At 54.7% G+C, this 21,148-nt stretch overlaps 1 protein-coding gene across 1 annotated transcript in view; it reads left to right on the top strand.

Moving 5' to 3' along the window:
• The window catches only part of CNGB1 (cyclic nucleotide gated channel subunit beta 1), a 61,068-nt gene that overhangs the window by 10,622 nt on the left and 29,298 nt on the right, over nt 1-21,148 (top strand). Inside the window, exons 12-17 of the mRNA XM_048223750.1 lie at nt 4,255-4,414; nt 5,411-5,491; nt 11,217-11,304; nt 11,970-12,006; nt 17,589-17,748; nt 19,946-20,053. Coding sequence (XP_048079707.1) covers nt 4,255-4,414; nt 5,411-5,491; nt 11,217-11,304; nt 11,970-12,006; nt 17,589-17,748; nt 19,946-20,053 — 634 coding nt within the window. The remainder of the gene's footprint in view (nt 1-4,254; nt 4,415-5,410; nt 5,492-11,216; nt 11,305-11,969; nt 12,007-17,588; nt 17,749-19,945; nt 20,054-21,148) is intronic.

Below are 21,148 nucleotides of genomic sequence, written 5' to 3'. Positions count from 1 at the left end.
AGAGCGTGTGGGTCATGGGTGGGCGCGGGGGCTCCAGGGCCAGGAGCCGGGTGTGTGAGCTCCCTAGGGCTGTCAGAGAAAAGGACCACAAACTGGGCACCTGCAAACAGCAGATGTGCGTTCTGTCACCGCTCAGGATCCAGAAGCCCAAACTCGAAGCCTTGGCAGGGTTGGTTCCTCCTGCTGCTCTGGGGAGAAACCATCCCATGCCTCTCTCCCGGCTTCTGGTGGCTGCCGGCAATGCTCGGTGTCCTATAGGCTTCCAGCTGGCCTCCGGTCTCTGCCTTTTCCTCTGTGTCTGTTCAGTCTCCTCTCCTTTCTCTTGTAAAGACCCCAGTCATGGATGTAAGGCCCACCCTAAATCCAGGCTGAGATCCTTACCTAATAACATCTGCAACGACCCTGTTTCCGAATGAGGTCACCTTCACAGGTCACAGGGATTAGGACTGAATACCTCTTTTGGGGGGACACTGTTCAACCCATGCTAGGGAGTGAACCCAAGGGGCTGGGGGATGAGTTCCCTCCCCGGCTGCCCCCTCCGCCCCCAGCCTCCCTGCCCATTCACTCACGCACGCACGCACCTGCTCATTCATTCTCTCCGCCTGCCCACCCAGCCACCCACCCTTCTGTCTTGTTTCAGGCGTGGCAGCAGCGGGAGGCCTCTGAAACAAGAGAGAAGGGATCCTGGGAGAGTGCGGATGGACAAACGGACGGATGGATGGAAAGAAAGGAGGGTGCCCTGAAGACTGGCAGGGGAAGGGAAGAGGAGGCTGTCGACCCCGCACCCTCCTTGAACAATGACCTCCTCACCCCGGCCACTCCCCACGCTCCCAGGCAGGGCGACGGGAGCCAGTCCCAGAGCTGCCTCTCCGAGACCAAGGCCAGCCCCTTTCCACGGAAGCAAGGAGAAGGGCGGCCAAGGGCAGCCGGTGGGATTCAGGCTAGACAGCAGGAGGACTTCCCCCCAGAAGGCTGTGGGAAAGCCTGTGGAGGACTCTCTTTGGGAGGTCGCCTGCACAGCCTTCAGCGTGGGGCTGGGCACCCAGCTGGTGCCCCCAGGGGACACAATTTTTCCCAGAAGAGGATCCCCTTAGACTTGGCTATGTTCTCTCCCTGAAGAGCTGGGGTCCAGCAGTGGACAGCAACACATGCCTTCACTGACATTAAAAAGCACAAATTGGCACATCAGAGCTGTGATTGCATGATGTCCTTGCTTCGGGTGAAGCTACCATGAGTACTTAGCTTCGAAAGATGGACGGGCTCATGCGGCCTGTGGGGTGGGGGGAGCAGGAAGGAGGAGCTTTCCAGGGATCCTGAGCCAGTTGCCCTGGGCCCAGCTGATTCACAGAAGGCCGTGCTTGGGGCACGGAATGATTTTCAATGTTAGAATTAGTTGCCAACATCTAAAAATGAGGTGATGGTGCAGAGGAAAAGCCTGGCTTCTCTCAAAATCTAGGACTATCCGGCTGTGACGGACACACACCGTGCTTGTGAGGACAGTCTGAGCAGCAACTGCCTTCCGAAGGCGGGGACACACTCCCACACCCACATACACCATCTCCCTGGCTACACAGGCCTTTGACTTGGAGACACCTGAGGTCCCAAACAGGCGGCGTGGGTGGGGGGCAACTCGGGAGAGGGAATAAAGTGAGCAAATGCCTGGAGGTGGGAGAGGGAGAGTGGTGGGTATTTCCATGAAACCTGAGTTCTTGCTGTACCTGTTAAAACTAGAAAAGCTGGGGCCTGATTTTAGGGGACTAGACTGTAGGCAGTGGGGAGCCATTGAAGGTGATTGAGCAGGGGGATGCCTTCACAAAGACTACTCGGAGGCTGAGCATTGGAGGCAGAGAAAGCAATCGAAGCCACATCCAAAGCACCTGGAACCCAGGCCTGCCAGAGAGGATGAGCCAGAGCTTGGGTTTGCCAACACCCCAGGGTCCGGTGGGGGGCCTGGCCTAGAACCCATGCCCCAGGCTGCCTGTTTGCTGATCCTGGAAACAGGAGCTCCTTCCCCAGATGCACCTGATGACCTTCACTGCTGGAGTCAGAACCCCATTCAGTTGCCCTGAGGGACACCTGAGGCTGGCAGAGAGGATGCTGGCCAGGAGGTGGTGTGCCAGGGAGGGACTCCAGGAGCAAAGCTTCAGCCCCGGATGGGGCAGGGGTTTCTGTGGGAGCTCAAGCACCCACAGTGCTTGGGTGGCCCCATCTGTGACCCAAGGGTGGGGCCCTGGAAAAGCCAGGAGAGCTGTGAATCGGATGCTTACAGAGAGGGTCTCAGAACCCTGCCCCAGTCAGCGTGGCAGAGTACCCTGTGCCTGCCCGTCCTGTCCAGTGCTTGGTCACCATTCTTTTCTCAGAGCCACAGAATCTTTGAGCTGTCACATGAGACAGTATAGAGCATGGCTCACAGGCCTGGCAAAGCTATGGAAGGAGGAAAGCTTGTAAAATGCTTGCTCACTAAAGAGTACCTAAAAAGAAAGGGTTGAAAGAGAAAGCAAGGATGTAAACAAAGATGGCATTGACTCTTCAGGACCCACATGCTGGGCTCCTCCAGTGCCCGTTACAGAGAGGCCACCCATGCCAGAGAGACACTCATGGCACGTGTTTATCTCCTAAGATAGCATATCAGGGAATAGGGAGTCAGGAGACCCGGCAATGCCTCCGACATCCTGTGTGGCCTTGGACAAGTCACTCAGCCTCTCTGAGCTGGCTCTGTGGTTTATCAAATGGCGAGAGTACTGTTCTCCCCAAGCAGGGTTGTTGTGAAAGCTAATGAGCTCATGGGCCAGAGGTTGTCCTGTCCCCTGGATGTCCCTTGCTATGTCAGGTGGGGACTTGCACCCCAAGTGGCTGCTCAGGGCAGAGATGCTATACCATGACTGGACGATGTTCTAGAATGATGTTCAGGATGTGTCCCACCACTGGATTCGAGGTCCTGCTTGAAAGGCCCTCCCAGGTCAGACACCACGGTTGTTTGTAGGGCTGGAGGAGCCAGGACTGGTGTGGAAAAGGCTAGCTAGTTCAGGATGCATGGCCGGGGTGGGGGGTACTTCCCTGGAGGGCAGGCTGATCCGTCCTCTGTGAGGCAGGACAATGTCTGTGTTTGGGAGCCAGGAGGCGGGAGCCGGAAGAGGCAGCTCTCAGAAAGCAGACAGCCCGAGCCTGGCACATGGGAAGCACCCTGGAAAGGAAGGTGTTCACCTGGGTCTCAGTTTGCTCATCGATAAAATGGGGAATAATATAAAAGAGGGAAATAAAATGGAAAGTAACAATGACCCGCCTCGAAAGGTTGGTGTGAGGACTCGTTGAGTTAATCCATGTATATCATAAGTACAGGGCCAAGCACATAGTAAGTGCTCAATCAGTGCAGCTGCCATTATATATATATTTTTTCTACACCATGAGCAATAATTCCTAGTCTCAGGGTAAGACATGAGACCAATTCCCATTTAAAGTCACTGTTCATAATTTCATGCTTGATTGAAGGGCCAACCAAGACTGTGGAGCTTTTTGGGAACACCTGGGATCCAGGCAATCTCCCCTCTTCCCCCCTTTCTCTTGCTTGTTGGGGGCTTAGGTTCCTGACGAGTCTCCCCTATGCCCACTTCTGCCAAGCTCACAGCCCCACACTGTTTGCATTGTCAGGGACCTGGGTATATGGAGAAATAGTGAAAGTGACCAATTCCTATGTGAAGGTGGGACCACCTCTACCAGAAATTCAATCTCTTTGGAAGTTGGAGCCTCTAGGCCCAGGAGGGGAAGACTTCTGGAAGCGGATTTTGAGGTTAGGAACATGTAGTATGCTGTCACCAGTGGGCGGCATCTAGAGAACAGGCAGGGGCAGGCCCTCTCTGAATCTCACAGGACAGTCCAGGCCACCTTGTACCTGCACATGCCAAGGCGGTCCCTGAGCCCGGATCTTTCATATCACCTGTAGTGCTGTGGTTCTGTTTTTGTGCAAACTTCCAAGAAGGAGGCCCACGGGGACATAAGGGCTAACTGTAATCGAAGCTCTAGCTCGAGAGGAGAAGGAGAGGGGAAACAACTGGAAGGAGACAGGGTGAATGATCACGGGTTTCAGCTTGTCCTTTTACCACTGATCTGATCAGTGCTATCACCCTGAATAATGCTGCTGTTTCTGCTGCTTGGCTGAGAGCTGGCTCGCGGTGGGTGATGGCCAAGGCCCCCCATGTGGTCCCTGGGACTCAGAGGTCCAAGCTCATTCTCTCCCGCATCCTGTGTCGCCTGCAGTCTGCATCCTCCCTGGAGGCCAAGAGGAGCCCGATCTCGTCCTAGAGGAGGTTGACCCTCACTGGGAGGAGGACGAGCATCAGGACGGTGGCACTGGCCCGCAGGGCTCAGAGGCAGCTCCAGCTTACGAAGAGAACGAGGCCGTGGAGGAGATGCCCAGGTGGGAGCCAGAGAAAGCCCTGGAAAAAATGATTGGGAAGAAAACAGGCACACGGTAGGGAATCCCAAAGGTACCAAAGGGTATAGAACAGGAACCAAACCTGCCTCCACTTTTTCCTCCTCCCTATGCCAGACTTCTATCCCTCTGTCTGTGGACAGAAACAGTGCCTACCAGTCCAGGGAGCATCTGAACGTTTACAAGCATGGTTCCCCCTCCTTTTTTTTTTTTTTTTTTTTTTTTTTTGCGCAGAAAATAGCATATCACATGCACCTACCTAGCTGTACCTTGAGGTCTTTCCACCTTGTGCATAGAAAGATCATCCACCGTTTTTCTTTTTCTTTCTTTTTTTTTACAACTGTGTGATATTCTGTTGTGTGAATGTGCCAGAATTGATCTAATCTGCCCACTATGAGTGGACATTTATGATACTGAAGTTCTGTTATAAACAATTTTGCAACAAACACTCTGGCACAGATGTCCTTACATAGGCACATGAGTAGGTGTGCAGGATAAATTTCTAGAAATTTACATAGGCACATGAGTAGGTGTGCAGGATAAATTTCTAGAAATTTCCATAAATTTCCATGGGAACTTGTAACGGTGGTAATGACTGCCCCCTTGCTCTCTGTAGGGACATCATGATCTTTGTTCCCACTAGTGATCTTGGTGATAGCCTCTCGAGCTGGAAGGTCTCAGGTCATCAGGTCCATGATCTACTTGTGAAGGTGGGGAAACTGAGGCTCAGAGAGGCTCAAGGGCTGACCTAGGATTGCCACTAGGATGGTAGGGGCTGGGCCAGGCCCTTGGCCATGAGGAGGCCTTGCTGCTGGAGGGAGCCCGAGGCTGCTCTGGTGGGGTTCCCTGGGTCAAGCCTTGGTGGAGAAGTTCAGGTCTGGTCTCAGGGGTCATGGGACATCTTCCTGAAAATGGGGACAGGAGGTGGACTTGGGGTGCAGCTGCAGGGGGCCTCACCTCCTGCTTCTGACCTCAACTCAGGGAGCTGCCTAGGATTCAAGAGGAGAGAGAAGAAGAGGAGGAGGATGGAGAGGAAGAGGAAGAAGAGGAGGAGGAGCCGAAGTAAGGCGCTTGTGTGTTCTCCGTCTTCCCCTGGAGGATGACCCAGGGAGGGGTTGCAGCGAGTGGCAGCCGGGTTTCTGGGGTGGGGGAGCTCCTTCCTTTGTTCTGTACTGGGTGCTGCTGGGTACTGACCAGAGAGGCTGGGGAAGCTGGGGGTCCCCCACTGTGCTCATAATAACCAAGGACACTTATTGCCCACCACTTAACAGCCTCCCACACGCCTACACACACACACACACACACACACACACCCCAGAATGCAGCCTCCTTGGTGAGGGAGTTTTGTCTGTTGCTCTCACTCCCATGTCCCTAGATCCTTGGCGCCCAATAAATGTCACTGAATGCATGGATGGAGGAGTGAAGGGGCCCATGCAGTGCACTCACAGCCCCGTCATGAACAAAGCCAAAGCACAGGGCTGTGTCCCCCTCCACCCCGCCTGCAACAGTCCCATGGGTGCCTTTGACACCGCGAAGGCCGCCCTGGATTCTGTCCTCCTGCCCGGGAATGGTTGCTTCTCTGTCCAGATTCATGAAGACTTCACATGAACACACAGAGAAGTCAGCTACAATAACGGTTAAGAATGGGGATCAGAAACCACTAAAAGTTAAAATCATCAAACTTGATAAGAGACTAGATCTTAATTATTCTGACCACTAAAAAGAAATGATAATTACGTGACACGATGGAGGTGCTAATTGTCCCCACGGTGGCAATCATATTATCTACAAATGCATCAAATCAACACGCATCTAAAATTTCCACAACGTTCCAGGTCAAACGTCTTTCAACAATAACACAAAAAGACCACTAAGAGGGAGAAGATTTTTAGCAACGTGGGATGGACAGAAGGACAGCTAGAGAGGGGGACCCATGGGGAGATGAAGAGCAGGCAGTTGGGCCTGAGTGTGGAGTTGGGGGTGAGAGGTTGGAGATGTGAAGTCAGGAGTCTGGTCACGTAGACGGAACTGGAAACCATGTGGCTGGTGGAGCTGCTGGGGGAGCCAGCGTGGGCAGAGGAAAGGCCCAAAGGCCAGATCACAGCCAGGGTTTGAGGAACCAGAAAGGCCTGATGAGGAGGTGCCAATGAGGGGAGTGGGAGGCAAGAAGAGTGTAGAGCCTGGGGGTTTTGAAGAGCCTCAAAAGCAGCCCGCATGTCCAGGGACAGTGACAATGCAGTTGGTGGACGTGGGGGGAGACAGTGCTTCAGATGGGGGCGGCCAGATTGTGAAAGCTTGGACTTGCTCTCCCGGAAGCAATGGGGAGCCATTGAAGTTTCATGAGCAGGGCAGTGGCATGATCTGGCAGCTGCACTGTGGGGATACTGAGGCAGGGAGAGCTGTGAGAAGGCTGTTATCATGCGGCAGGCCAGACTGCCCCATTAAGGGATTTAATCTGTCCCTTGCATTACTCCCTGGGCCCTCTGCGTGCCCCCTGGATCACTGAGCCCTCTGTGGTGCCCCCTGGCCCACACCCTTCCTCCCTGGCCTGAGACATGGACTCCGCTCCTCCTGACAGAGTGACCTGTGCAGGCGCACACCGCACAGAGCTCCTGCCTCCGCGTCTGTGGAAGGGGAACACGCACAACCCCTGTGGAGTGGTGACAGGGCCAGCTGTGTAGCGGGCGTAGCAGGGCATGGCACTCAGTGGGCGCCCCATCAGAGGTCATTGATGTTCTTGTCCCCACGGAGGGTCACTTACAGACCCAGGCAGGAAACAGTTACACAGTGAGACCAACGCAGGACTTCCGGGCTGGAGGCCTGCTCGGTGGCTTCTGCTCTTAGTCCACCTTTCCCTAGTTCACATATAATTTTTTCATCCTTGGCAGGAGGCCACACAGCTACTTGCTTGCCTCCAGTGATGGGGAGCTCACAACCTCTTGAGGGCTGTCCATCCCATCCTTATACACCTCTGACTTATGAAAGTATTTCTTCCACCAAAAATAAGCATGTGTCCCTATGGTTTCTGTAGCCTGGTCCGAATTCTGCCCTCTGGGTCCCCCAGAGCCAGGCTGCTCTCACTGACAGGTGACACCCCTTCTCCTGGGTGAAGACTTAGGTGTGGCCCAGCCTCGTTAGTGCAGCCCCGTCTGCTGTCTGCTTTCCACCTTGGAGGCCAGTGAGTTAGTGTGCTCACACACATGCACACACACCAAGTACACACGTGTTCTCAGTGCACCGTACACACAGGTACACACACACACAGATACTGACGTGCACGCTGGGTCACGGGCAGGTTTGCACACAGTTGCACCTGCACGCAGCCTGCACACATGCACACGCACACACAAACGTGCACACGCAGGCACACTGATACACACTTGCACGTGGGCACGCTACGCCCTGCACGGGTGCCCATGCACACAAGCACATGTATAGAGTCACCCACAAATGCCGCAGACACACACGTATTCACATAAATGTTTACCCAGAGTTTCAAACTTTGGGGCCCGAGGCCCTAGGTCGGGACAAGGGCACTGGGTGATAGAGTGAGTGATGCCCGCGCCGGGGCCAGAGGGGGTCCAGCATGGGCAGGTGGACTGGGCTGTCACTGGCTGGGGGAGGGGGCTCTTGGCCAGCTTCGCGGAGGCACAGGGGTTACTGATGACGCGCGCGGGCCCTGGTAACAGGCAGACGGTCGCCTAGCGACCTGGTCTCTGCCGGCAACGGCTCGGCTTTTCCTAGCAACTGCAGCCTTTTGGTTTCCACCTGGCCTCCCTGGGGGCATTTCTGCAGTTCCCTGCACATCCCCTCAATCTGATTAGAAGCAGGAAGGATCAGTGGCTCATCCGAGACCCGAGCCACACTTGCTCCAGAGCTGGCCTGGCAGGCTTGGGGCTGGGCCGGGGCTTTCCCACTGTCTACCTGTGTGCACCCGACCCCGGGGCTTGGGATGAATGTCATCGCCCCCAGCTGACCTCCTGCATCATGGGCGTTCTTGTTGGCAAAGACGGCGAGACCCAAGTAGGTGGCTGCTCCTTCCTAAGGGCTCCCTTCTTTCTTTCAGGGTTGGGGTATCTGGTGAGGAGTGTACTGAGGACCTTAGCTTAGGGGTGTAGCCCACCAGGTGACTTGGGAGACAGGGAGCGGGATGGCCATCTCTTGGCTACTCCCTGCACATTTAACTTGGATGGCCGGGGGGAGAGGCCCTCCAGGGGTACCCACCTCAGCCCGTCTGTCTGATCTCCGCTTGGAAACCCCTGGGATTGGGGAGGTTTCTAGAAGTTGCTGGCTTGTGGCTTCTGGGATGGGCAAGAGGGGACCGATCAGGGGCAACATGACGTTGGGTATGGAGCTCCCAAAGCAGCCCCTGGTGGTGCTGGCAGGGCCACGGGAGGGCTCGTTAGGTGTCTTGATAGCCAGAGATGTTTGTGTAAGGTGTTCCCCAATCCACGTGGGTGATCATAACCCTGCAGGATGCTGCCTCCTCTACTATTAGTAATAATAATGACGAGAGCAATCATGACAACAGCGGCCATTTGCCTCACACATCGTGTCCGTGCTGGACTCTGGGCACTGATTATTCATCCTGTTTCCCAGACGAGAGAACGGGGGCTCAGACATGGTCCCCTCCATGTGCAGGGGTGCGCTGCCAGCAGGCGCAGAGCTGGGAGCGAAGCAAACACTTGGTGCCGCACGCAAGGAGAGTCGCTTATCGGCGTCGAGAGATGGAGGGTCAAGGAGGACACCAGACATGGGACGTCATTTTTGACTTTTTCATGAGATTCTCACTGGCCCTTCTGACCTCCCTCAAATAAGTCCGGCTGGACAGGCTGAGCAAGTCCTACCCATTTGACAGATGGGCAAAGAGAGGCAGCCTCAGGGCTTCCCAGTGACGTGCTTGGGGCCATCCAGCGCTGTCCTGGCCTGATTCTGGAATGAGCAAGACGCCGGGCAGTCCCAGATGGGGCTGCGGATGTTCATGTCCTGGGCCTTTGTGCTTTGAGAACGGGGAAGGGCGTGGTTCCCGTCACACATCTAGGGGCCTTCAAGCACATTTTAATTTCTTTTAATGTCAGACCCCAAAATGAACTTTTCTGTGGAAGAGAATATATATAATATTGAATCTTATATACGGGCGGTGCCAGAATATAATTTTTATTTTCAAGGACAAATAGGCCCATGAAGGCTAAAGCGCTCAGTCCCCTGGAAAGTTATCATGTGCCCTTGCTTTTGTGACTTGAATCTCTTTATGAAAACCTGTTTCTTCCGGGGCAGGGTGGGGGGGATGACCCTGACAGCTGAGGCGCCTTACGATGGAAATAGCTCTGTGTTAGTGAAGGGAAATGAAGAGAGTTGGGTGCTCGGGGCCTCAGCACACTTGCCTCACTCCTCTGTGTCCCATGGGGCCATGTAGACGCTCGGGGGCAGACAGCCAAGTGTCGCGTATATGGCCGTGGGGTCAGAGAGATCCGTGTTTTATCTGGGCTTGCCTTATGCCAGCCGTGTGACCATGGACGGGCCATCTGCCCTCTCTGTGCCTTCGACTGCTGAGCTGGGATGGGACCACCCTGGGATGGGCTCTCAGGGTAGTCTGGGTGAGGATGTGGGGAGCCACAGCCCGTGGGGGCTGCTGTGACCGTGTGATCACCGACTGAGTCATGCTCCCAGGCCGCTAGCTCCAAACTGACGGGGGCTGCAATGCTGTCCCCACATCTTCACCCACCTTGGGAGGGCTGAGGCTTAGTCCTCTGGGCAGGAGATGATGAATCCAAGTTTTCTGAACGGTAGACACTGCAGGTCACCCTCCATGAGTCCTCGCTGACAGAGGTCTGCGGGGCGGGGTGGGCCACTAGGAACCAGGATCCAATTCTAACTACAACAGTCCCATTGGCCCCTGGATCTGAGTCACCATTTTAACCCAGAGGCCACACATGGGCATTAAAGGGGCCAATTTAACCTGTAAACCGGCTTTTTTGTTTATCTATGTATTGCTATGAGCCTATTAAATTGGATTAATTATCAGCATCCAAAGATTAGAGATTCCACCTTTAAAACATGTAGTTCAGGCTCCTCTTGAAAATCGGAAGATTTTCCAAGCCAAGTGGGGTTGCCGACTCAGATGGGTGCACGTTCTCTAATTGGGCCATAGGCCTCTCTGCACCTCTGGTCCCCGTCACCTGCGTATGCCTGCAGCCTGGGCCAGGGACCCCTGAAACCTCAGCGCTGAAGTATGGCTCTGATCTCGTGGCCTGGAAAGAACCAGGGCCTGCATTCGAGATCTCTATGATGTCAGACAGTCTGCTGTGTGACTTTGGCCAGGTCAGATCACCTCTCTGGGCCTCACTTTTCTCATACTCCCTGCCCTGCCTGCATCACCAACGTCACCTGGAGACTTGCGGAGGGGAAAAGCTGGGAGTACATTTGAACACTATCCAGTACCCTCTGGTCCCACGCCCCAGAGGACAGCTCCTCAAACCATCCACCATGCTTTTCTTTGCACATGCTCTTCCCCCTTCCTGGACACCCTTCCTCACCTATTCCTCATAGTCAACTCATTGTCCCTGAGGTCTAGCCCAGAGGCCACCTTCTCTGGGCAGGCCTCCTCCCTAGGCACAACGGTGGTCTGCCTGCCCCACGTGGGAAGCCTCATGAGGGTGAGGACCTGTTCTTGGCCATCTTTGTGCACCAGCTCCCAGCACAGGGGCTGGCTCTCGGTGGGCAGGGCTCAGGAAATGTCTAATGCCCCTAACACTAGCCCTTTCCTCCTCTCCTCTTGGGGTCACAGTGTCCTGCTGGATAGCTGTCTGGTGGCACAGGCTGGCGAGCATCCGAGCAGAGTAGGCAGGACGCAGCCCCAGAGGGCCTCGCACCAGGTACGGAGCAGCACCAGGCCTGGTACCCGACTCCCTTTGAGGCCTGGGCGGGCTTTGTCTACTTTGTTTACAGGGGGATTTTCAGCTGGTGAGATGCCCACTGGACAGAGGGGAGCAGGGTGGTGGGTACTGCAGGGCCTGGCTTATACCAGGGGTCAGGTGGTGTCAGGGAGGGCCTGGAGTGACACGGCCATGGGTGGGGAGCAGCTGGGCCTGCACGCCAGTCCTCACATGGCTGTGTGACTCTGGACGAGTCACCTCCCCACTCTGGGCCTCAGTGGCCACTTTTGTAAAATGGGGCTAAAAACGCCTCCCCAGGGTGTCCCACACTGTTGTCCCTGTGAAGTGCGGCGCCCAGGTGGGGAGAGCTGTGGCGGCTGCTTGGTCCCCACATGCACAGGGCTGCATGAGAACACCCCTCCATCTGTGCCAAGTCCAGGCGCTGGGGCCCAGGGCTCCTGGGTGCCCTCCCCTCTGCATGGTGGGGGCCGCCTCCCTGGATGCCCCAGCAGGTGGGGTGGCAGGGCCTGGCCAGTCAGGCAGGGCAAGGAGTAGAATCAGGGAGGACTCTTGAAGACAGATCTCCCCACAGGGTGTGGGCTGGCTTGGGGCGAGGAGGGGCCTTGAAGATCCAGCTTCTGTTTCCCCTCCCCTGTCTCCAACAGGAGCTGCAGGAGGAGGCCGCGACTGTCAGCCCAGAAGGTAGGTGTGTTGTGGGGGGAGGGCACAGAGCATTGATGATACTTGCAGGCTGGGGATGCCTGGGGACAAGGGCACTCAGCCCCTCTCCCTCCATCCCTACCGTCCCCACACCCCTGCACCTGTCTCATCCTCAGGCGAAAGCCATCGTCTGCATCTTGGGGCCACATTATCAGAGCTTGGTGATGCGTTTCAGAGACCCCAGGGGAATTGCTGGAGGCTCCCGGGACTCCAGCAGGCCTGTGGAAACCCCACTCCCGGTCAGCCCCTCCTGCCACTCTCGCTGGGAACGCAGCTCCCCGGACTACCATCTAGGGAGGTTGTGGCTGAAATGTAGCATTTCTGAGTGAAAATCGGGACCCAGCTTGCTAAGGGCCTGTCCGAGACCCCATGTGTCTTGATGAGCTTTCCCTTACTGCTCAGATGTCCAGGCTGTACCCAGCACAGGTCCTTGGTTATTATTTCTTGCCAAACCCGAAAACTCCAGGGTGGGTGTGGCAGAGACTAGGGGAGTCGAGGATAGCCAGGCTGGGGACCCCGAGACAGACAGACATGGAGCCCTGGCCTTACGGGCCTCCATGTTCCCCAAGCCACGCTGTGAGGCAGACAGACCATTTCACAGATGAGAAACCTGAGGCTCCAAGTGGGCAGGAAGGGGTTGAGCGGTGAAGGGCACAGACCTGCATCTCGCTCTAGGCTCCTGCCTCCTCCTTGCTGTGGGACCTGGAGCCAGGTGTGTGACCTCTCTTAACTGTGGCCCCCAAATCCAGAAAGATGGAGCAATCGTAGTACCTACTTCGCAGGGCCGTGGGGCAGAGTAGGGGGACACAGTGTCAAAGGTACCCAACACCGTGCGGCACGGAGGCAGGAGGCTGTAAGGGGGACCATGATGCTCCTGTCCCAGCCAGCCTGAGACTGACACGGGACTGGACGCAGGTGTCCTGACCCCAGGTGTCCCAAGCTTGCTCCCTACCTGGTCTTTGAAAAACACCTTTTTTCTTTTTTTTAAGATTGTATTTATTTATTTGTCAGAGAGAGAGCACAAAACAGGGGAGCGGCAGGCAGAGGGAGAAGCAGACTCCCCACTGAGCAGGGAGCCCAACGTGGGGCTCAATCCCAGGACCCTGGGATCATGACCTGAGCCAAAGGCAGGCGCTTAACCGACTAAGCCACCCAGGCGTCCCTGAAAAGCACCTTTTGTGCACTTCAACACATTATCTGTAGGAAAGCTGCTAAGTCTGCACCCCACACAGGTGAATAAGACTGGGGTCACCCCGATGCTGACTCAGGTTCTGTGGGGCTTGTTCTCCACCCGCCCCTGCTCGTTAGAGAGCGGGTGGCCTGGGAACCACACTCTGAGAAACACAGGCATGGCCCTTTGTCTGCCGCTACTCAAAAGTGTGGCCCTAGAACCAGCAGCTTTGGGGTCACCTGGGAGGTTGGAAATACAGAATCCCAGGCCCCACCCCAGACCTGCTGAGCCAGGATCTACGTTATAACCAGATCCCCCGGGATTGGTTTGCACATTAGTGTTTGAGAGGCGATGGCCTCGAGCCCTGGTTTGCAAACATGTCTGCACATCAAAATCATTTGGGGAGATTTAAAAAAATCAGATATTTCCAAGTGTCCCCGGGTGATTCCAATGAGAAGCCCAGGGAAAGTTCCTGCTTCTGGTCGGGAGGAAGTGAAATTCATTGAGCTCCAGGGTTTCTTTGGGATGGAAAATCCGACCAGGCTAGGAATGTTTGAGTCCAGGAGGTGGGGGTTCTTTGATTCTAACTTTTTCTGACTGAGGTGGGAAATGTTACTGGTGGTTGGTTAACAGAACACAAGAAGTTGGGGGGCCTGATGCTGTCCCTCAGAGCTGCCGAGTAGACCAGCCAACATGACTTGGTGATGTTTTCGACGTTGACTCCGGGGACACGAACGATGCTCGGGCTTCGGGTGCGGTGGCTGCAAGAGCAGGCGGTCACCGGGCTGGTCCGAGTTGATGCTGGTGGGGCGGAGCCCACCTCCCCTGTCTCCTCCAACCCTGTGTTCCTGGTTGCAGTCCCCAGGGTCCCACATCTGCCTGAGTCCCTCCGGCCCCAGCACCATGGCTCAACCAGGCCAGGACGTGGAGTTGAATCGCCTGGTCCAGGACCAGCCACCTGGCCAGGTGGCCCCAGGGCTTGCTCCTCCAACCCTGGCGGAGCACCTCCCCAATGTGCCCAGCTACCGCCCCTCAATCACCCGCATCCCTGTCCTTATCTCCCGGAGGACGACCTTGTCCAACTCCAGCTTCGCCAAGGAGACCAGGAGTTCCATCCGTCGCCTAGGTAGCGTGACCTCATGCCGCCAGCATGCTTGCGCCTGTGGTGTGGGCTTCTGCATGGCCTGGGCTGTTCCCTGCTGGGTGCCATGGTCGAGGTGTGGGATTACCAGTTGAACTTGTGGAAAACCACCCCCTCTTCCTCTGTTGATCATTGCCTTCATCTTGCTTTGTGGTGACTTAAGGGGTATTAGTCCCCTTATCTCTGTACGTAAAATCCCACAATTAGCAATTAATTTCTTTGGGTTAAACATTACTTTCTGCAGATCATCATTTTTTTTTTTTTTTACAAGTAGTCAGTCACACCCTAATTTAAACAAATTACTATAATCTCTAGGCTAAGAGACTTGGGTAGGGGAAGAGAATAAATTGAGGGGAATGGAGCAGAAGAAGGACGTGGGGACCCATTTCAGACAGAATCCTACTGACCTTGAGGATTTTCTGGGAGCTGGATTTTCTGAGGAGAATTGATATCTGCCCAGCAAATCCAATTTCAGGAAAGGAGAGGCCCCCAGGTGTCCGCAGGCAGACGGGAGCGGGGGGAGACATCCTTAGGGGCCAGTGAAGAAGGAGGGCCATTCTAGATCTGTTTCGATGTGACAAGGTTTCTGTGACAACCTTTGGGCTCCTGCTGCTTGCTTCCTGATGACAAAGTGCTCGGGGACAGCGGAGTGCCTGTGCACCAGCCCCTGTCACTGTCTGCTTTGACTTAAGCCAGACCCGTCTGCCTTCCCTTTTCATTTGTTTATTTTGAGGGATAGTGTCCAAGGTTGCCTGTGAGGTCAGTAGACAGCAGAACTGAACATTTCATGAGAATAGATCCACCACAGTCCTCTCTTCCCAGCTTGCGATACGCACAGAGTGGGGGTGATCACCCCCACAGCAAGGATTGACACCCCCAGGCTTGGTCTTCTGGGCAAGCCCTCCATCTACTTACTCCCAAGCATCCCCCAATTTCCACCCCCCACAGATCCCTTCCCAACTTGTGCTATATTCTGTACCAATTCTACTTTTATGGGCTTGCTGTTTTTCTTTCAGTGGATTCATTTTTTAAATGTAATTAAGCTTATTCAATCAGGAACCTTGACCATACTATTCCAGGGGGAAACCAGCATTGCTTGCCGTGCCTAGAAGGCATAAATAGGAATAACCACAAATGAACTGAAAACAAAGTCATGCTGGTAGTTTTAGTGAAGGGCAATGACCTGTCGGCACCCTCCCCCCACCCCCAGACCTGCCCTCTTAGCCCCAGAGGGGAATTCGGCTGTGTCCTAGCGGCGTTAAGGCGGGGGAGCCCCAGGCCGAGACTCCGTCTCTGTGCATTCCAGATCCAGAGAGAGTTGAGATCAGAGGCATCTTCTCATCGCACGTTCCCTTTGCCTTGTCTGCGCCATCCAAAGTCATCTTGTGTCCTCCCTGGTCCCCGGGAGCCCCACACTTGGGGAAATAGTCCCACGGCCATTCTGGGACAGTGGCCTGATGTGGCCATGGTGGTATGGCCCGCGATGATGTGAGATACTGTGGATAAGGCGTGGCAGCCCGTGGGAAAAACACTCTCCCCGCTGCAGTGATGCCGCTTGGCCTGGAGTGAGGTTCTGTTTATATGGAGGCCTCTATGCCAGCCGGTCACCAACCTCAGGACGAAGCAAGAGGAGGCTAAGTGCTAGAGCGGGGCTGCCTGGGTCCACGTCCTGGCTCTGAGGCCGGTTCCTTCACTTCTCTGTGCTTCGTTTAGCCACGAAATGGGGACAGTGTTAACGGCGGCCTTCTGGAAGGGCCGGGAAGGGGGAAAGAATTAATCTATATAAAGCACTAAGACTTTAGTGAAATGAATGGCTGGCAGGCACGTAGGAAGTGCTTCCCGGTAAATATGACTGTTCTCTCAACCAATAGCATCGTGCCATATTATTCTATCTTTCATAATCGTATTCTCGTTCTATAAAAATGAAACACCAGGCTTAGGAGTTTTCCTCCATTCCCGAGGGTGATGGAGGTCGCACAGTCTTGCTCAGGGGGAGGCAGAGTAGGGGAGCACCTGCCCCCTGCCAGGCTCCCCGCGACGGCCTCACAGAGGCTCCGGGGGCCACGCTGGGGGCAGTCTGGGACACTGAGCATTTTGGACAGGCCGCCCCGCCCCCAGCTCACCCTGCCCCGCTGATCTCTTGTCAGTCTGGCAACACTTCTTGCTTCAATGTTGCAAACTTCTCCATTCCTGCTCATCCTCTTCCCCTCAGGGCTTAAGTCTTAGAACAAATGCCAAAGGTCTTGCTTAGGTTCCCTCTGCCACATTCCGTGAAGAGCTGGCTTTTCCCCATGGGGGCCATTTAAAAAGAAAGTCGAGTCTCCAAGGGCTTCAAAATGCTCCCTCTCCTTATTTTGGGTGCAATGGGCCTGGCTGCTAGCAAGTGGTCCCGCCCAGGTGTGGCGGAGAGAGGGGTCCATGTATTGGCCCCTCCACTTCCTCTGAGCGTCATCTCAGGCAGGCCTGTCCCCACAGCCCCTGGGGTGGGTGATGAAGCCTGAGGCAGGGCCGCCCCCAGACTCACCAGGGCAGACCTGGTCCTTGGGACGTGGGACCCGGCACCAGGCCTCTAGAGGTCAGGAGAAGAGTTAGGTTGATGAATTTCAGGGGCTCCTGGAGTGTCCGGAAACAAGGAGACAGATTCCCAAACAGGGGTGACACACACTACAAGGACAGGCTGGTATCCTTGATTGCAAGAAATGGCCCAGTGTCTCCATTTGAGGCCCTTCAAGAGTGTGAGGTCGTGGGCCTTTGTCACCCCTACCTTGGGATGGGGAAACTGAGGCCCAGCAAGGGGAAGCAGCTGAGACTCTGCTAGGCCAGGCACTCTGACTTGGGCTCTCACAGCCTCCCCCTGCCCTCTCTGGGTGCTGCCGCCCAACCCCCACCCCCAATCCGGCCAAACCCCAGGTCTTTGAGGCTGCACTAGGCCCAGGGAAACCAGTCTCACTGGAGAGCTGGACTCCACGCCGTGCTCAGGGGCACCTGTGGCTTCGATGGTGTCATGGCTCTTTTGCAGCTCCTGGGTTGGTGTCTGGGGTGGCCAAGGCCCTCAGAGGCCCCCAGGCTCTGCATTCTTGCACCCCCTGCATGGAGCTTTCCCGTGGGCCGCACTGGAAGGTAAGGCAGCCAGAGGCCCCTCCAAACGTGCTTGCTATGGCTTTATCAGGAACAGAGCAAGGCCCTTAGGACCCAGCTTCTCTCTCTCTCTTTCTCTCTCTCTCTGACTGTCCTCTCCTTCCCTTCTCCAAGTGCCTGCTACAAAAGAGCACCCCGAAGTACAGGTGGAAGACGCTGATGCAGACAGCCACCCCCTCATCGTGGAGAACCCACCATCACCCGAGCTGCCACCACCTTCTCCTGCCAAATCCGACACCCTCACCGTCCCGGGATCTGCCGCAGGAACTGAAAGGTCACCTTCTATGCTGCTTTTGGGCTTTTCGCAGCACGAGGCCACCTGTCTGTTTGGGGAGACTGAGGCCAGAGTGGGGAAAGCAGCTGGCCCAAGGTCACTCATTGACTTAGTGTCAGAACTGGGACTATGGCCCCACTTCCTGGTCCTCAACCCTGGTTTAGGATTCTATAAGGAGTTTTCCAAGGGAGTCCTGTCCCAAGTACAGAAGTATAGAAGGGGGGGTCATAAATGTGACAAGGCTAATTTCCACCCCCTTGTTTTATTATTAAAATAATGGAATGGAGATAGTAACCAAAAAACCCTAGAAAAATAAGCATCCCTCTCCCCACCACGCTAGATAGTGATTTCATTTTACTGCCTTCTCTTCATACCTTGTCTATGGGCCCATGCTTTTGTATGGTTTTACCTGGAGGGGTGATTTGGATCACAATTCATTTGAGACCACATCTGACATTCCTCTGTTTCTGTGTGCCAGAATGAACTTAACAAATACCTTCTTTTTTGGGCACTGTCCATAATGGAGCTATGGACATCTCTTTGGGCTTCTTTCTGTCCTTGGGCTCCTTTCTTAAAAGTGGGAATCCTGGTCAAGTTTGTGCACATTTTTATGCTTCTTGATATAAATTTGTTGCATGATTAAAGTTGGTTTTGTACAACCTGAGCCAGGTAACAGAGAGGTCTTGTATACAGCTGTAGGCAAACTGTGAAGTGCAGTGCATTGCTTTGTGAATGACAGCATTCAAGCTGCAGGGGAGCTGCCAGTGCTTCTCCTGAGGTGGTTGGATTGGGAGATAGTTCTTTTTTCTTGGTTAATCTTTGCTCTCATCCATGGGTCCTTGAGGACTTCCTCAGCCAAAGTAAAAAGCCTATCATAACAGAGATGGCTAGATATGGCCAATTGAGGGCTCTCTGATTTTAATGTGAAGAAAAGAGTCATAATCTCACCTAGCTTTGGAACACAGCTCACTGTCCCATCAATCCTCTTATTTCATTAATTGAACTATGCAGAACATAGCAGAAGAAATGGAGCCAACATTGTTGCAGACATCTGGTCTACCTCCCTCTGTTCTCTTTATATGGGCTGGTTTGGGGGGTGGGTATCTAGGCACAGAGAGAGGAGTAGGCTCCTTTGGGGACAGAATCCAAGCCCTCTGCCTTCTGTTTATGGGCTGGGCCTGTGAGGCTCCTTTTGTCCTTATCATTCATTCACTCACTCATTCATTCATTCATTCATTCATAAACGTTCATTGAACATCTGTATGTGTCAGGCTCTGCTCTGGGTGCTGGGGACACATCAAGGAGAAGCCTGACAGGGGCCTACTGTCACGGAGCTGATGTTCTAGTGGGGCTGAGACAGACAATGAACACGGAATTAAATACACAAGCAAGACTGTCCCGAACATGACTTTGAGAAACAAGGGGAATATCTACCTGAGCCTCCCTGCCTGAGCTTGGCCCTGAGAAGGGAGAATTCTGATACCTGACTTGGGAGGCCAATGGGGCTGCCTAGGATCAGGGATGGAATGAGCATTGTGGGCAACTAAGAGGCACCAAAAAACCATGGAAATTACAGACCCTGATGGAGGGGCACACGTACAAGGCCATGCCTCATAGCTTAAAGCCTTGATTTGGTGGGAATCCCAGCTCACTACCTGGTGGCAGACATGAACTGAATGACAGGGGACCCCGGGGAGGATTATGTCTTCCTTCCTCAGATAGGGAGCCTGGAGGGGGTGTGCTGGGGAGTGGGAGGGGAAAGCAGAAGAACATTTAAGCTGAGGCCCCCCTGAGTCCTGAGTATCTCACGGAGTTGAGTAAATCTAGTCCCATTTTACAGAGGGTAAAACTGAGGTAGCTCAGAGAGATTAAGTTGCTTGCCAAGATCACACACTAGTAAGAAGCAGGATGGAGATGCAAACTCCGGTTTGCCAGATACCAAGTTAATGTTGTTACTATTGCACTAGGCCATTGAACAGATGTGGAGACTGCGGTCAGAGAGTGGCTGTGTCTCTCTCTTCTCCCTTTCTGTCTCCCTGCAGGCAAGTGGGGACCCTTTGGCAGCACCAACCACCCCCTGCCTCATTCCCCCTGCCCAGGGTGCAGCTCCGGGTAATCTGCAGGGGTCAGGGTTGGCTCACGTCCCGCTATGGCTCCTGCCCTTGCTGAAGGCCCCTCCATGTCCGTGTCCTTGCAGGAAGAGGCTGCCCTCCCAAGATGACGAGGCTGAAGAGCTCAAGGCACTGTCACCAGCTGAGTCCCCCATGGTCGCCTGGTTGGACCCGTCCAGCCCACAGGGCACTGAGTGAGTGGGGCCCACCCCCGGGGTCTCAGAGAGCTGGAAGTCTGGATGGGGTGAGCACACGAGGGGAGGGGATTGAGGTGGGGGGAGAACATGGACGTTTTTGGAACCTTTCACCACAACTTTGCCCGTGGCTTCTGAGCAATAAGACAGGACTGGGCCTCCTGTCCAGGCTGGTTCTGGTGGGCCTAGGAGTTCTGTACCATCTGCATGGTGCACAGAGGCTTTGTGGTGAAGGAGAGGCTCCTGGCTCTGAACCCCTGAGAGGGTCAGCAGGCAGCACGAGGACCACAAGGATCTCCAGGGGCCTGAACCCAGGGAGCTTGTTAAAAATACAGATTCCCAGCTCCCAGCCCAGACCGGCTGGATCAGAACCTCAGACAGTGGGCCCCAGGGGTCCATGTCTTTACAAGCCTCCAGCTGGTTCTGATGCCGCTGGTCTGTGGGACAATGTTTAGAGGCCACACTGAGGGCAGTGGGACCTGGGTCTCTGACATCTAGCTATTGCAAGGGCTGGGCCAACGGAAGGTGTTTTCCTGAAGAGTCTGAGATGCCTGGTTGGTGGTGAATCCCCTGGTCCCAGGCTTTAGCCTGCGATCCCCTTCCTATTCCCAGCCACAGCTCCTGGGGTGGCCACAGGAGGCACTGGGCTTTCCTTCCAGCCTCTCCCCTGCCCCCCCCATCATAATTTTATGGTGTTTGTTTTATGGAGTTGTGGAAAGTTCAGAAAAGTTAAAGGAGAAAGAAAAAAAAATCCAAACCTTAGCCCTAGTTCACTGGTCCCTCTGAGTATACAGTGGGATCCCATCCTCTGCAGTAGGGTAGGGATAGGGTCAGAGTTTAGTATCAGAAAACCAGGCAGAAATCAGTTATAAGAATAAAAATTACCCTTGAAGCCCCTTAAAGAGTTCAGCGTGGGGATCCGTGCATTAGTGAGGTGGGCTCAGCCGCTGTAACAAATAGACCCCACAGATTCAGTGGCTTAAGCAACAAGACGTCTCATTTATCATCATCATGTCACCAGACACCTGTTTCATCTCAGGAGAGGCTTCTGCTCCATGCAGTCATGTAGGAACCGGGCCGACAGCAGCTCTGCCA

Source organism: Ursus arctos, unplaced genomic scaffold, assembly GCF_023065955.2.
Source record: "Ursus arctos isolate Adak ecotype North America unplaced genomic scaffold, UrsArc2.0 scaffold_19, whole genome shotgun sequence".
Taxonomy (NCBI): Eukaryota; Metazoa; Chordata; class Mammalia; order Carnivora; family Ursidae; genus Ursus; species Ursus arctos.
The sequence above is the reverse complement of the archived record's forward strand: the minus strand, read 5'-3'. Positions and strand labels throughout refer to the sequence as shown.